This window comes from Triturus cristatus, chromosome 1_1 (assembly GCF_964204655.1).
Source record: "Triturus cristatus chromosome 1_1, aTriCri1.1, whole genome shotgun sequence".
Classification (NCBI taxonomy): Eukaryota; Metazoa; Chordata; class Amphibia; order Caudata; family Salamandridae; genus Triturus; species Triturus cristatus.
Genome location: NC_140579.1, coordinates 84,430,702 through 84,448,332, shown reverse-complemented (window position 1 = coordinate 84,448,332; position 17,631 = coordinate 84,430,702). Strand labels below are relative to the sequence as shown.

General features: G+C 45.2%; 1 protein-coding gene across 1 annotated transcript in view; it reads left to right on the top strand.

The window, feature by feature from the left end:
* The first annotated feature begins 1,483 nt into the window (after nucleotides 1–1,483).
* Nucleotides 1,484–17,631, top strand: part of LOC146869529 (phosphoenolpyruvate carboxykinase [GTP], mitochondrial-like) — a 102,378-nt gene continuing 86,230 nt past the window's right edge. Inside the window, exon 1 of the mRNA XM_085603826.1 lies at nucleotides 1,484–1,803. Within this exon, the coding sequence (XP_085459952.1) occupies nucleotides 1,778–1,803 (26 nt within the window). The 5' untranslated portion in view covers nucleotides 1,484–1,777. The remainder of the gene's footprint in view (nucleotides 1,804–17,631) is intronic.

Below are 17,631 nucleotides of genomic sequence, written 5' to 3'. Positions count from 1 at the left end.
CCGGACACCGAGGAAAAAACAAGGGTTTCAAACTGTGCCCAGCATGTGTGAGGATAACGAGGCCATCAGGTTAGCCAGCTACATCCATGCCATCAGGATAACATTTTTCTGCTGCTGGGCTTTCATTTGACAATCCCATGCATTCTGGGAGTTGAAGACATGGGTTGTTTACAAAACAAGCATCGATCTCTTATCTTTATGGGGCCATGTGTTTCTAATTAGCGTGGAGGCGCACACTGCCCCCGACCTCTCAAAGGAAAAAAATCTTGACAAAAGCAAGATTTATTTCCTTTGAGAGGTCGGGGCAGTGTGCGCCTCCACGCTAATTAGAAACACATGGCCCCGTAAAGATAACAAAGTGCTTTGCGACAGCCGCAAAGCAGACGAGCCAGTCCGGATTGGCCAGATGAAAAAGCGAAAGGGCGTCACCAAAAAACCCTCATTTCCAATGGCAGGCCACTGTTTAGAATAAACGGTGACGCCAGCCAATGAAAATGAGGGGCGGGGCTTCAAGTACCCTTCTCAAGTCTACTCTCCTACAAAATCTCTCGCCCAGCGAGTAGCGCTGCAACGCCAGGCGACACCTAATAATACTAGGGCCCTATTTCCTCTAAGGAGGGGTGTGCCCCATAATACTGGAAACGTTATTGGTGGCACTTTATTCAGTATCGTATTCACTGGCGGCGCTTGCTTTGCTCCAGATGCAAAAAGAACTATTGATGGACAGAATGCAGAACAATGTCATACATTCACATTCCGTCCATCAATTGTGTGTCTTTTGCTTTCTCGCCCTAAGTGCGCCAGGTATGCTCAGACGTGAGTCCTGGGCTCACTGTGCCACTGGAATCAAGCTATCCTGGCTGAAGAGGGGTGAAACCCCGAAACCGGTCCTAGGATGCTTGTTTCCGGTCCAGGGAGGACCTGGCTTGGCAGTTTGGGCTGGACTGTTCCCATGAGGCACAGGGTCAAGACTGATTTGCATATGGCCAGGTCTGAACTGGGGTGGCATGGTGAGCTGAATGATGGATTTAACCCAGATCTCTTGACTGGGGGTGAATGTTTTGATTTGTTCTGCATTCCATCCATCAATTGTGTGTCTTCCGCTTTGCTCCAGATGCCAACGGACCCCGGATTGATTGGTCAGACCCTCACTGTAACTGCACTGTCTTGCTTAAGTGCACGTTTTTTGTGCGACCCTCCAAAATATTAATCGTCTCTAATATACTGGGAAGGAAAACGATGTGCAGTCAAAATAAATGGAGCAAACACATACAAATCGCAAATACTGCAAACATGGCCTTGTAATACTCTGCGTTGGAACCTTGTGTTTTGCGTGTGTGTTTTGTGAGTATATCATGCCCTCTCCGGCCATTGTTCGGAGGATTCTCCCATCAAGTGTCTGCAGGCCGCATGCCCGCCTTCTCCTCCTTACATCTTCTTATTACCCCTCCTCTTTCTCCTCCTCCGTCCACGCCCTCGGGTTCATAGTCCGGCCCCTACCGGTAAATACTGGACTCTGCTTCCCTCTCGACTGGTTCCAAAGGTCCCAAGTCACCTGGGCTTCACAAATAGTCCTGTCCCCTCTCCGGGTCCCCTGACTGTCCTTCTTGAGTCTCCTGTCCCGTGAGTCCTGCTCCCCTCAGCTGTCGTTCTTTCCCAAGTCTCCAACTTCTCTGCAGTGTGCTGCCTCCTGTCTCCCCCTCACCGCTCTCTCCGGCTGCAGGGTGCAGACCGGTCTGCAGAGGGCGCAAAGGGACGGTGATCGGGGGCTCGCAACATGCCCTCCTACGGACGGATTTTGGGGTGAGTAGCGCCATCATTTCCTTTACCCTTGTACAGGAGAGTCTCGCGGAGCTCTCAAGTTTCCCTGACGCAGCTTCGATTTTTTTTTTCTCCCAGAACGGTATTTTTCCTTTGCATTTTGGGACTTGTAATCCTAATAGGGTCATATGAGAGGTCTGTGTCATCAGAAGCCAAGAAGGGTCCTGTGCGTGGTGTGGGGAGGTATTAGGGTTCACCGTTCATGTGAGCAGTATAAGATACGAGGCACCCGGAGGTTAGTTCACGGACACTGAATACAGTAAACTGGCAAGATGTGCAAAAGTTCGACCAGCAGCGTCCATGCCACTAACGATGCAAATACCCCTCGCTGCTTTACCTGTGCAAGCTTTTATATTCTGCTAATTCGATCCACTTGGTTTCAGAGACGTGAACCAAGACTGCAACTACCAGAATACACTTGATTGTAACATAAATGCCCGGATGTGGAGCCTTGTGACTGTGGTGAGATGGAGTCCTATCGCACACCTGCCATGGGCGGTGTAAAGCAGCTAAGGACTGTCACGGGTCATGCTGGGAGATATGAGGTTGTGTAGTATGTGTTGAGGGCCCCTATCGGTGGTATACAATGGTAGGCAGTTTCTATAGTTGGTATACGATGATAGTACCTGTGTTGTATTTGAAAGTATTGGGTTTCATAAGTCTAGTTTAAGGCAGCCACAATCAGCAGTATAGAAAGGTACAGGGGTCATCCTTGGTGGTATAGGCAGGAATAAGGGTTAGTTCTGTTGCTGCAGGTAGTTTATGAACAACCTATGTTAATTTGAGGAAAGTTATTGGTTGTATAGGAAAGTATTAGTTCCCCTGTACTCAGATTTAGCAGGTGTAAGGGTCTGTCTGGGCATAATGGAAAGACATGCAGGTGCCTATGGGTGGTTCTGAAAGGTGTGGGGGTATAACTGGACTGCATCGAAAGTTCTAAGGCTTCTATGGATGTGTGAGGGAGATATGACGTACTGTTTAATGGTGTGAGCGCTCCTATAGGTGTATGGATGGGATATGGAGGTAGAAAGGTCCCTCAGGGCAGTACGACCGTACATACCATCATACGAGGAACCCTTTTGATGGTGAAGGTGAGTATGAAGTTCGTGTGAGTGGAAGGTGGAATAAGGTGTAAGGATTCTTAAGGGTGGTTTGGAAAGGTATGGCGGTCTCTATTGGTGTTGAGGCTGTATAGGAAAGTATAACCAAATGGTACTAGAGTCTCTGGGGTGGGCCCATTTACGTGTCTCCAGTAGTTTATTCGAGAGAGTGAGGCTCGTTGTCTGCAGTATCAGTAGGTGAGTTAGCAAGATGGGTTTTGAAGGTGTAAGAATGTCTGTGGGGCACATGTGGGGGCTCCTTGGATGTGTGGAAGTACTTGTGTTTGGTGTCAGACCCCTAGATATGAAATCTACTAGTCCATGTATTTGTATCAAAAGTGTAAGAATTCCTTGAGGTGTACCAGAACATGCATGGATCCATTTGGATAAGTCAGAACGTGTGTGGGTTGTTGCTGTCATGTCAGATGTGAGCGCACCGGTGGTGATACCAGATGGTGTGTGGCCCTTATGGTAGTACCCAAGGTGAAAAGATTCCTAAGGTTGAATTAAAAAAAGTTGAGGGTCATGGTGGAGATGTCTGAGGGAGCGCAGGGTCCTGGTGGTAATATCAGTAGTATGAGGGCTGCAAGAGTGCCTGCGATGTTGTCAGTGTCAGGTCCTTGGGTGTGATGGAGGTGGCATGAGAGTCCATGGGGTACGGGTGAAAAAGAAGGTGCAAACGATGATGCTAGATGTGTGGAATACTGGGGTCGATATGAGGTGTGAGAGGCCCCTCATTGTGATATCAGAGGATGTGATGGTTCACGTTGGTGTTTCTGTGGTTTGTGGCCTCTAGGGGTAAAGGAGGAAATGAGAAGGTCCATGTGGAGATGTGAGATGGAGTGCGAGCCCGTGGTGGTGATCTCAGAAGGTCTGATAGTCCACGGGTTTGATAACAGGCAGCACTGGGCTCTCTGGGTGATATTATAATGTGTTCTGGTCCGCTTATTTCAGTCACATCTATAGATGCTAGGGCCTATAGAAGTGGCTTACATCTATAAGGACCCTTGGCGTCAGAAGGTGTTGGGATACAGGTGGTGTATCAGGTGTGAGACCAGTTTGTGGGTGGTGTCGGTCCTGTATTTGGGAATTATAATGTGTGAGGGGCCCCTCTGGTGCAGTGGGGATAGTTGTTGGTGCATAGGTTCAACAATGTGTGGGTTCTACTGGTGGTTTCAGAAGATGGAAGGGCCTAAGAAGAGACATAGGGCACAGGAGGTGTGATCATGAGATCACATGATAAGAAAAAAATGCCTGAGGAGGGATGCCAGTAATGAAAGATGAGAATACCCATCAAGCACTACATGCGTGTCCTGGCGGACAGGGATCAAGCGCACTGTGACATTAGACACCCCACTCCTTTGGCCAATACTCGCTGTGACTGAACAAACACTCTGCATGCGTGCACCTTACTTGATTTGGAAGGCTGATGATGTCCCCTGAGCAAATGTTGCTCTGTTATAAATAGGGCTTACAGTTTTATGGTATTTATATTGTCAATACATTTCTGTCTGTATTTTTCCATGTTTATTTTTATCATTTTGTTTGTTTATCCATATTTATTTGGGGTAAGAAAACATATCTACGACTAGTGCATTTCTGCACTTATTCAATCAATAAAGGGCATTCTTACTTGAAAGGATGTTAGCGCTTTCAGAAGCCCTGTTTAATGCAGCACTCCTATGCAGTGCAATGAATCATTCAGATTGTAGCACAAGTGTACGCATATCTACAGCTGTTTAAAGGTTCAAGACACAGACCCCTTTGTACCCTCCGCCTGTCGTTATGCACAGATGAGTCATTGTTGGCAACATTAAGAATCAGAACACAAAAACGGAATCTGGGGGTCTAGTAGCAAAACAGCACGAAAATGATGAGCAAGAAAGAGCCAAAGTGCACTAAACCAACGCTAACCATGAGCAGAGCATGGATAACCATCAATAGTGCTCAGCAAATCGAGCAAATAGTGAGAGAAAGATGACTCTCATGATCATTAATCTCATTTGGTAATCCAACTGTTGGCAGAGATATATCCCTTGATCATGGGGATTGTCTCGCAAGTTAGAAGCTCTATTGCTCGAGCTGGCTAGTAAAAATTGGCCAGCAGCACACAAGGTGTGAAGGGTACAGAGATAGGAAAAGATCCTATGAAGTGCAGTGCAAAAAAGAAGATTGGTGAAAGCTAAAAAAGGTTATGTAGGAGGGATAATTCTCAATATTCCAAACAGTCTACACACCTTGATTAAAAGAGTGTAACAAGGTTATAGCAGTGTTGATGAATAACTGCTATGTTAAGGTCAACATGTTTCAGCCAGCAGGGTTGACCTGCCTCCGGCTTTCGTCAGGACCTATGTTGCACAAACACCAGCTACTGCAGAAAGACACATTGATAAGTGTGAAAATGTGACTAACATATATAAGGTTGAGAAAGGAGAAAAATACAACCTTCAGTAATCTAAATCCTCTAGATCAAAGTGTGTAGTCATCACCTAAAAAATAAAACAATTAATGCACCGTGTGCAGCCATCCAAATCAAACAAAAACGTGCTGTAAATTAAGGCAAGAGTCATACTTTGCATTAATAATAAAGCAAGAAAGCATTGCTTACCCCACGTAATCTGGGATTGTACCTCACCTACCCGGGCACCATGCTCGTGTGTAAGGGGCCCCGCTCTATATCGAGGGTGAAAAAAATCACAACAAAAACAACATATTTATTGAGTTTTGCACTTATTTACTGTTTGTTATGATTTTGAGTATTTTATAATTTTTTTAGTATTTAAGATTATGATAAAAGAGATCAGTTAAAAGTACTATCAATTAATCTGAGTTCGAGAGAAGTTTTCTCCTATTCTGTAGTGTGATACTGGTTGAACATCCAGGATCGTGTTACATCAATTCTTATCTGTCAAGCAGAACTTCCCACCCTACGCCCACTCGGAATCGCCAGGTGTACTTCAATCAAAGTTTAAAAATTGGGTGTCGAAAAAGAGAAGACGGTCGTGCTCTGATAACAGTCACCAAACCCTGACTGTAAGGTGTATGTGGACTCGTGATGCCCGTAGTACCGAGCTCCACGTTTTAGCAAAACACGTTTCAGCACTACCCGAGAGCAACATGTATTTTAGACTTAAGTTCTACCCAAACTACAGCGCTTACCTGTCCGTCGTTGCCCCGAGGCTAAAACGAGCTGGAGGGGAGGCAGCGACGGACATGGCACGGGCGTTTAAAAAGGACTGTCCAACACAGCTGAATCTGATTGCTGCTTAAGGACCCGCCCCTACAGATGACACGCCGATGCATCGACGTCGCGTCTACCGAGAACTACAGACTAGCGTCATCCTTGATGGGAACTGTAGTTTAAGGTGTCGGCATTTGTGAAATGTTACTAGACTTTTGTATATATATATGTATATGTGAGGCGCTACCTCCACAGCTGAACAGTATCGAACAAGTAAATAACAAATAGTGGCTGTAACTATTTGTCAAACACGAGCAAAGCAAAAACTCACAATTCGCTCATTGCAACCGATCATTGGCTCTTAAGGACTACAAAGTGATGTCAGCAGACTTGGGAAATGTAGTTCGATCGATGTCTAGGTGTGCTGATAGGAAAGAATCGATGATGGCTCTCAGGGTCGCCTGTCTGTTATTGTATGTTAAGGACTGTGTGGAAAGTATAATTCCAATAGGTATTACCATGTATCGAATACAGCAAAATCTATGGTAACTAGAAGAAACGTTATTAGATGGATAGAATCAGATATCAGAATTGTAATGGACTGATGGGCTACCCATGAGCTGCTATAGATATTATAATAGTCCATTCTTGTTGTAAACCGGTCATTATACCAATAGCAAGGGACTAGGTTAATAATATTTCTCTGGAATAGTCTAGTAAATCAATTGTCGCGATACTCACATATACCATCACACAACTGGAAAGACTATTAAATCCCCAGACAGCACTTAGTTAAGACAAGAGAAGAAACCTTGGTGAAGATGTTTGTAGGTCTCCTAGGTCTAATTGTAAGCCCAATGTCTACAGATTAATCCAGGGTATGTCATCATTTAGACCATGGCTATCACTTTGAAGCTTATGTACCCATTTCTGTTCTTTAATGTACAAGTATCTGGAGATGTCGCTCGTATGTGGTGGTATGATGGGTTTCTCCAGTACTGGCCATTGAAAGTCTATATATATTATTAGGGGATTGGAACTTGGGCAGGTCTATAAATATTGTTTTCCCTTAGACCCACTGTTCACCAGATGTATTGATAACATTAAGAATCACACAAAGAAAGATGCACTTTCCAGTTTATACAACATTTAAATAAATACAGCCAGAGAACTAGATGGTTTTCTGTCTGTTTGACTTTAAAAATCTGTAAAAATAAATAAATATATCAAATCAGCAAACTTGAAGCCTTCGTTATAAACCTCGGCTGCAGACCTTAAAATGCTTACAGTGGCAATGGTGAATCTCTGACAGCAGGAGCACTTCCAGGAGCATCTTTTAACTCTCATTTGGAGGATCGCAGGGGTTAAGAAGGCAGTGGGACACCTCTGAGGTTTCTCTTTTGTATTTTGTAGTTTCCATAAATAACAGCGCATGCACGCTCATACACTCGCCAATCATTCAGATAAGTGTGCACTGACCTGGAGAAACATATTCACGAGTTGAAGTTTTCTTAATAGCCTCCTCGGGGGTAGTAAGCGCTATATAAAATACGGGTACAAATGCAATTTTGTTTACTTAGGGCTAATAGCCCTTAAATTATTATTTAATTGAATGCAGGTATAACAGTCACTGCCTGCAGCGAAGATCTGTACGAAACCTGCAGGTCACTGTGAGGCACGGGAACCATGCAAAAAGGGCCTATTTTAGAGTGTATTATAACGAAATCCTTCGGCTTTATTTGGGGGGATGGTAACGCCGCGTGTTGCAAGGTACTGAAGCAACAAGACTGTAGTATCCTTAAATGAGACTCAACCCAAATAAAGATGAAATTGCTGAGTTCTTTATTTCAGCCCCCCGCATACAGGAAAAGCACCTCCAGCGCTGACAGTCTCCGTAGCAGAACTGTCTTAAGAAAGAATCTAAGAATACAATACATTCTACAATCTAGAATAGTGTGACTCATCTTAAAGCAACATACTACACAATCCCCCTTCTTAAAGGAAACAAAACAACCACAACAACAACAACAACAAAAATCTAAATAAAATCAACTACAATCAAAGATTTCTTAAGATTTTGGTTTTTCAACAATTCTACCACTAGATGTTTTTACGATGTTTTCATTACAAGATAACTATGGTGTAACAGAATCCTGAACATCATGTGTATTGTGTCACCCAGGGGAGAATTGACATCTGATGAAACCTCCGGCAAGGAAACACTTTTAGGAGAGACAATACAATCATGTGAATCCTCAAGATTAACATCAGAAGATATCTTGGAATAGTAGAACAATCAGAAGTTACACTTTCATCATTTGAGTTAGAATTATCAATATGTTGTGAGAAATCACATGTATCTAACCACCAAAAATTCTTGCATTTATGACATTCTTCTGTTTCAGAATTATATGAAACTGGTGCAAGACGACTACAATGCCAAACTTCAACATTTTGAAGTAAAGCAGTGTTGTTCATAACCTTGACTTCGAGTTTAGTTTCACTAAACTTGCTTTCGGTTTTTGAAACTCTCTTAGCATTTTTAACTCTAACCCATTGACCTCTATGTAAGTTAACCTGTTTGGTGCCATGTTTCAAATTTTAATAGGTTTTGTTTTTCATCTGAGATTCTTTAATATTCTCTCTCACAATAGGTATGTCGCAAGAAACGATTCCACTTTTATTTAACCAACCAGGATTGATTTTTGAATGTGGAATTCTGCCTCTCATTAAAGAAAAAGGACTTTTACTAGTAGTACCATGGATAGTATTTCTATATGCCCAAAGGAGTTTTTTAAATTCTTCTTCTTCCCAAGATAGGTTACTTTTGTTAGCAAGTTGGATAACTCCTTTAATACTACGGTTGGCTCTCTCAACAATACCATTACCGCTTGGGTGATACAATGCCGTGAATCTCTGTTGAATCCCAGAAGCATTTAAATAGTTTTTCATTTCAAGGGATTTAAATTGTACTCCATTGTCAGATAGAATGAACTTAGGGAAACCTTCCCTCAAGAAAATATCATCTAAAAATGTTATTACCGTTTTAGTTTTGATGATATCTACAACACACATTTCTAACCATCTTGAAAAAGTATCAATGAGTACCAAAATGTATTTCTGTGAACTATCTTGCCAACAAATTGGTCCCATACAGTCAATGGCAACAACTTCCCAGGGAAAATTAGGGCAACCAGGAGAAGCTAAAGGTGGATTGGATGTTTTAAGCGTTTTATCAGAAATCTCACACTTCACACATGATCTCACACATCTTTCTACATCTAAATCAATCCTAGGCCACCAATATAATTCTTTCAGACGTAGTTTGGTGTGTGTAATTCCTGAATGTCCTTCATGACATAGATCAACTATTTTATTCCTTGAGTTTTTTGGTGGGACAATTTTATCACCACGTAAAACCAGTGTATCAGAAAGACTTAGTTCATTCCGAACTTCCCAAAAACCTCTCAATTCATCGTTGACAAATTTTTTATCAATTCCATTCCATCCATGCATAATTAATTGTTTGAGGACAAGTAATATTTGATCAGAGTTCTCTGCTTCGAGCCATTCTTCTTTGCTAAAACTACTTTGAGTCCTATTTGATGATATGTGAGCTACTGAAAAATCATTCCAAGAATTCATGTCGAGCTCAACCAATGGTAAAGACATACGACTTAGAAAATCTGCAGTAAAGGTTTTGACACCAGGCATATATTGAACTTCATACATGAAGTCCTGTAGTCTCATGGATAATCTAGCAATTCTGGCTGTGGCATTGGTCAAACCATCAGTGGTCAGTAATTTAGTCAATGGTTTATGGTCGCATCGTAAGATAAATTTCCTTCCCCAAAGAAATTTCCTAAAATGTTCTAGAGCCCATACACAAGCTAGGGTCTACAACAGAGTAACGTTCCTCAGTAGGAGTGAGAGAACGTGATGCGAAAGCAATAATGACTTCTTTGTTGTTCTCATCTAATTTTGTCAGTACGCTACCTAACCACCTGCTACTAGCATCAGTGGTGACAATGGTTTGTGCGCAAGGATCAAAACCTTGAAGACTAGGTGCTTGCGCAATGGCTGTTTTTATTTCCTCAAATGATTTTTGTCAAGAAGCACACCAAATAAACTGTGCCTTGTTTTTAAGTAGGGATCACATTACACAAGTTTTCTCTGAGAACTTGTCCACAAATTTTCAGTAAAATTCTGCAAGTCCTAAGAAAGATCTAAGATCCTCTTTCGATTTGGGTGGAGGAGCATCTTTAAAGGCACTTACCAGGCTGGTTTTGGGTCTAATACCTAAGGCACTGACTTCATGAATATTTATGTTAAACCCTTGGCAACCATAGTCGAACAAGCTGGGCTAACCCTGTTTTCCTACGCAGATGACACCCAGATTGTCTTCTCCTTGTCAGGGAGAGACGTAAACAACATCTCCGCACTCAAGTCGGGCCTCACTCTTGTGGCCGACTGGATGCGGAGAAATTGTCTCAAGCTGAATGGGGAGAAGACCGAGGTGGTCATTCTGGGACAGAACAAACATCTTTGGGGTCCTCGCCATTGGCCCATCGAACTGGGAAATGCGCCTACACCATCTACTGCAGTTCGCAACCTGGGCGTCATTACTGACGACAGGCTAACTATGAGACAACAGGCTACTAAGGTCTCAGCCATCTGCTTTTCAACCTTGCGATGGCTTCACAAGATTTTGTGGATGCTCCCCCTCTCCTCTCGTAGAACTGTAGTCCAGGCACTTGTAACATCACGCCTGGACTATGGCAACATTCTCTATTTGGGCGCAGATAAAGCTACTATACATGTGCTGCAGGTGGTGCAAAATGCGGCCGCGCGCCTGCTAAAGAATGTCCCCAGACGCACCTCAGCCACTGCCGCTTTGCGTGACCTCCATTGGTTGAGCATCCCAGAACGCGTTAAATTCAAGGCACTCTGCTATATGTTCAAGGCTAAGCAGGGTAGCGCCCCAGTATATGTTCAGGGGCTGGTAAAACCCTATAGACCCCTGCGCTCATTAAGGTCATCGGACATTGGCAATTTCACAGTACCAAGATGGAAGCTGGCAAAAATGGGAGGCCGCTCCTTTTCCACTCTTGGTCCTAAATACTGGAACTCCCTCCCATTGGCATTAAAATCTGAGACCAACCTACTCCGCTTCCGTAAGGCTTTGAAGACCCTGCTCTTTACTAAGCGTGACCAATAGTCGGCAGAGGCCTTAAGTCAAGGTGACATTCTCTTTTCTTCTACAGTCTATCCCTGGCGCCGGGAAACCCATTGTGGGTAGCTGTGCGCGGTACAAGCTTAAATAAATAAATAAATATGTCACGTTATTTTCTGCAAATTTACATTTTGAAAGTTCAGCTGTAACTTCTTTATCTTGTAAGATGCCCATAACTTTCCTTTTGTTCATCATTAATTTTTTTGTTAGGACCCATTATAAGAATATCATCTTGGAAGAATATTATACCTTGCATATCGCCAAAAAATTCATGCATGAGCCTTTGAAATACCGCAGCTGCGGACGCTAACCCGAATGGCATGCAGCGAAACTGGTAACAACCAAAAGGAGTACAGAAAGGTGTGAGATTTTTACTCAAAGGATGTAAAGAAATTTGGTGATATGCACACGATAAATCAATCGTTGAGAACCATTTTGCACCTTTGGTTAATGAAAGCATTTCATTGATTCTCGGGAGAGGAAATTGATCAATGATTATATTTTCATTCAAATACCTTAAGTCTATGCACATGCGAATTTTCCCATTAGCGCGTCTGGCAATAACAATCGGGGAAATCCAATCAGGTGCTTCAATTGGTTCAATAACTTCTGCATCTAGTAATTTTTTTAAGTTCTGCTTTTACCTCATCTCGAACAATTAGTAGAATGTGACGTACTTTATGAATTTTGGAAATTGCATTGGGTCTGACTAAAATTTTATGTGTAAAACCCTCAAGATTCCCAATGCTGCCACTAAAAACTTTTGGAAATTCTTTTTTCTTTTTTTTTTGACCTTTGTAAACCAACTTTATTAGTTGTTCCCATAGAAATAAGAACAATTGATTAAATTAAACTGTATAGAGCAAAATAAAAATGTAAAAAGTCCAATTTGATCCTAGGGTCTGTTGACCTACTAAATCAAATACATAAGAAGGGTGACCAGATGCCGGAGGAATAAACCGAATACCAATTACTGAATCCAGTGTTAGGTTATAAACGTACATTTACAGGGGTGATTGCAAGCTGGTTTACCTTGGATAGCTATCAAATTTTTAATTATTATTATTTTTTAAATTATTATTAAATGGTGATGCAACCATAATACATACAATACACAGACAAATCAGCATATACAAAATGCACGACCAGAAGACACAGATATACAGAAAAGCAGGAAGGCACTGGGGCATGTCCACAGTTATTAGTAGTTTTCCCTGGATTTTGCAGTCACATGAACGGGGACATTCTGCGGGATACAGTCTGCACACCATTTAGTCCTCCCCCAAACACAATACATATCTTTGTGTAGTCTCTATTTTCACATTTTTCTTCAGATGTGTCATTTCAGTAGCCCTAAATATATAATATATGGCATATTGCCGTAATCAGTGCATTCCCATAGCTTACCACCCACCGTTACTGCCGTTCGAGGAGGCACCATCAGCTCCCCGGATTCCGCATCAATTCCCAGTCACAGGGGGGTGATTCTACTATCGCTGCTATCAGGTCCGTCAGGGGGGACCCACCAACTCGAGCCTGCAGATATTTCGGCTGCAAGAACCCAGCCTCTATTCCTCCACATCTATCACACCTGTCTGTGTCTTGCAGCCCAAAACGGCACATCCCAGCCGGGGTGCAGTACATACCCTGCAAAAATGTATAATGAATGATACGCAACCGGGCACTTGCTGAGATTTCCGCAGTCTGTGAGCAGCAGTATCGCCATTGTTCATCGGTAATGTCCCTTTTCAGGTCAGTCGCCCAGTGCGTCCGCGCCTTGTCATGAGGGATCCGCATTCCGCTCGTATCGTGCGATACATGCTGGACACCAGGTATCCAGGATTTACACTCTGTAGCATCTGGTGTAGTGGCTTCAGTATCTCTGGCTCCCGCGGAAAGCTCGGGAGAATGGCCCGCATGCCCTGCCGCAATCTTACGTACAGAAACATTTCCAGGGTGGTGTGTTGTACGTCCCCAAAGAACTGAGCGGACGTACAAAATTTACCACTACTAAACAGGTCTCCCCAGGTTCGTCTGCCCACTCGAGTGCATAATTGTCTGAAACCTGTCTCCTGCAACAGCGTCAGCCGGGGGTGATACGTCAGAGGCAAAGTTGGGAAATAAAGGGTCGAAACCCCCAGGGTCCTCATAACATACTGCCAGGCGTCAATAGTGCTTGTGATTGTAGTTGGTGCATTATTCCGAGGGCGAGGAGGCGCAAGTATCATTCCATCCAGGGGAATCGGGTCTGCCAGCCAGTAATAGGCGTAATGGGCTTGGGCGCAGGCATGATATAGCTCGAAGTCCGGGATGTCAAACCCTCCATTCAGTGCAGGCCTGGTAAGCAAATTCCACTGGACCCGCGGCCTTCTGCCCTCCAAAACAGTCGTATAAGCTCAGAACGCAGCGTTTTAAGGAAGAAACTCCCCGGGTAGTAAGGGAGATTAAGAAATAGGTATAAAAACTGCGGCAATATCACCATCTTAATCAATGAGGCTCGTCCTGCCATTGACATGGGCCAGGCAATCCAGCGAGTGACGTTGTCGGTGAGCCGACTCATGGCAGTGCCATAGTTTAGTCGGATCATTTCCTCCCTATCTCCCGAGATCTGGATCCCCAGATATCTCAGGTCTGTGTCACACCATTCAAGCGGGTAGTCCAGTGGGAATTTGACCGCTGCCACCGTCAAGGGAAATACATGCGATTTTTTCCCAGTTAATATAAATGCCAGACAGTTTCCCGAAGATTATAAATTCTCGCAGCAGGGGGTTGAGGTTAGTCTGGGGGTCTCGAACATAAAGAGTCAGATCATCTGCGTACATTGATATCAATATTTGTCGCAGGGGGCATCGGAGCGCTCTATCATTATGGTGCTGTCGCAGTCTGCACGCCAGGGGTTCGATCGCAAGGGCGAACAGGAGGGGGGACAGTGGGCACCCTTGTCTGGTCCCTCTTGTAACGGGAAATGCATGTGAAACGCGTCCGTTAACGAGTACCCTAGCCGTGGGCTTTCGATATAGCAGCTGGACCCAGGACACAAATCCCGGGGGGAACCCCATGCGGAGCATAATGCCAAATAGATAATCCCATTCGACGGAGTCAAACGCTTTAGTAGCGTCCAGGAACACCGCAGCCAATGGGAGCTCCGGTGATACATTCCGTAGGATCGAGCACAGCGTACGAAGATTATGAGAGGTTGCCCTCCCTGGAACGAATCCCGCCTGATCCGGCAGGACCAGTTTGCCTATGAGGAGGAGGACTCGATTCGCTATGAGCTTTGCCAATATCTTGGTGTCACAGTTAAGGAGCGATAGCGGTCTGTAGGAAGCGCAAAATTGTGGTTCCTTGCCAGGCTTTAATATTGACGTAATCAGGGCTTCACGCATGGAAGGGGGTAATGTTCCACCCTCAAGAGCCTCCTCAAAGAGTTCTTTCAATATAGGGGCCATAGTATCTACATACGTTTTATAAAATTCAGCAGGGAGTCCGTCGAGGCCCGGCGCCCTCCCAGATTTCTGCTGCATTATAGCCTCGCGGATCCCGTCTAACTCAAATGGGGCGCAGAGGAACTCTCTATGATGGTCCTCCAACCATCCCAATGCAACGTCTCCCAGGAACGTCTCGAATTCCAATGGGTCTCTGCGCTGTGTCGCATACAATTTGGCATAATGGTCAACGAATATATCCTGCACCGTCCCCGTGTCTCGGCATAGCTCCCCCCCTACGTCTGCTATTTCAAGAATATAATTGGAGAACCTAGGTTTCTGTATGGCTTCAGCTAGCGCCCTTCCCGGGCGTTCTCCCTCCCCATACCTCCAAGCCGTCCAGTATTTCCCCAAGAACCTAGATTCTCTCTCAGCCGCATCTGTATATTCCGTTAGCTTGTCCCTAAATTCTGCATGTGCCCGTCCCCTGGCGTCCTGAGTCATCCGCACCTCCAGCGCCCTCAGCTCGGTTTCTAGCCTCTGGAGCCTCCCACGCATATCTCGGAGCACCCCACAGCTCTTTGAAATGCACACACCCCTGATCGTGACCTTAAATGCTTCCCATATAATCTCGACCGAAGTCACGGAACCCCTATTTCTCTGGAAGAAAAGCCCAATTTCCTCCTCCAGCTCGGCATGGAACACCGCATCCAGCAGTGCTGCGGGCTGCAGCCTCCACGCCCGCTGCGCTCCCCTCCCACCCAGCAGGTCAAGCACAAGGTGTACTGGTGAGTGATCAGAGTATGTGCGCGTCAGATGGCGGACTCCTCCAATGCATGGCCCCAGTCCCCTGGATGTTAGACAGTAATCTGTCCGAGGCCATGCTTGACACAAAGTACGTGCCCTCCATGGATTGTGGGTGCATGTGGCGCCAAGTGTCTATTAGTCTGCCTTCTTCCATGATCTCTCGCATCGTGGCCTGTGTGCGATTGTAATGGTGTGGCAGCGCCCTTGATCTGTCCATGACAGGGTTGAAGGCTACATTAAAGTCTCCGCCCCAGATGACGTGTGTGGTGCCTAGCGCCAGTATTTTGCCCCAGAGGACAGTGAAGAAGTCTGGTGTGTCCACATTTGGCCCATAGCAGCTCACTAACGTGAATGTATCAGCTCCCAGTCTCCCCCACACTATCGCATATCTTCCCTGCGGATCCATTAGTTCTCCCTGCGGCACGAAGGGCGCATGGCGCTTTACTAAAATGGCAACACCTCTGGCATAGGAGGTGTAGGAGGAGAAGAGCCTGTAAGTCGCCCATCTTCCCGCGAATGTATTACTAGTGTGTGGAGCACGGCGTGTCTCCTGCAATAGTGCAATACTGATTTTATGTTGATCTAAATAGGAGAGTATTTGTCTCTTCTTTCTAGGGTCCCCCATTCCCCTTACATTCCAGGACAGTATCCCTATACAATTGTCAGGCACCCTGCCTTCCGCTCGCTCCATTAATAGTTACAGGAACCTTCCGTATCCCAATGGGTGTGTCACTGTCTACTTCTGTACAGTTGCACATTCTGTCTGAAAACATCTGAACCAATTCTAAACCATTCTCCCTATCCATCCCCCAACCCTCCTCCCACTGAAGCATCCCAACCATGCCAGTACCTCTGTTCCCTCCCCCCCTTTCCCTTCGCAACTTAACCCCCAACAAAAACAAAGACACTTCAGCTAATTGCCGAAGAGATTCTTCAAAATGGAAAAACACCCTGAGGGATCTCCCAGATGGGGTTGTCACCAGGTGGCTCACAGGTATCACCTGCCTCCCCGGGGACTCGCAGGAACGTGCCGTACACCGTCAGGAAGGCATGGGTGTCCGGTGTGGTCCATGGAAAGTCGTCATTACCAGGACTAGTATACTGTATGATGTGAGGAAATATTTCAACAAGTGGTGCAGGTCCGTCGCCAATGTGAGGTGCACTATTCGCTTCCGCGTTGGTTGCCATCCCACGACAGATAACGCCCCTATCAATCAGTCAATGTCCAAGGTGGTAGTCGATTGGGACCCCGCAGTAAGGCGTTCCCCCTTTATTTCGGCACCTCAATTGCTTCAAGAAGTCCTCAGCTTGCTGTGGTGTAGTGAAGAATGATTGTTTGCCCTGGTGGGTGATGCGGAGCCAGGCCGGGTAGAGCAGAGCATAGTCTATTTGTGCTTGCCTAAGCTTTTGTTTCACGGGGAGGAATTTTCTCCTGTTCTCCTGCACCGTAGCAGTAAAGTCCGGGTATATAGTGAAAGTGACTCCGTCATACTGAAGCTGCTTCTTCTCCCGTGCCACCCTGAGGGCCACATCCCGATCTCTATAGTTGAGGAGATCCAGAGATCGGTGCGCGCTCTCCACCACGAATTGAGAGGATTCTGCCCCCACTGTCGCCATGAGTAGTTTCTCTACGTACAGCTCCATCCTACCTGTATTCGTAGTTTCAGGTATTCCTAAGAGGCGGAGATTGTTACGGCGGCTCCTCGCTTCCATGTCCTCGCTCTTAGCTGCAATGACTTTCAAGAGTTTGTCCATTTGAGTCATTGTGTGTTGCATGCGTGCAGCAGTGTCCTCCGAGTCTGATATGCGCGTCTCCGCCTCCTTGAGCCAGTTTTCATGCCCATCTATTTTACGCACAATAGTGTCCATTCGTGTGGTCATGTCATCCATTTTGCCCACGATCGAAGCTATTCCCTGTCGTACTTCCATAAGGATAGTTTTCATGTCTACGTCAGGTTCCATCGCCAAGTCGGGGGTTTTCGTTGCCATGGGCTCGATGTCACCTTCCGAGCTTGCCTTGGGATTTTTTTTCGACATGAACTGGAGCCGAGGCTGGCGAGGATC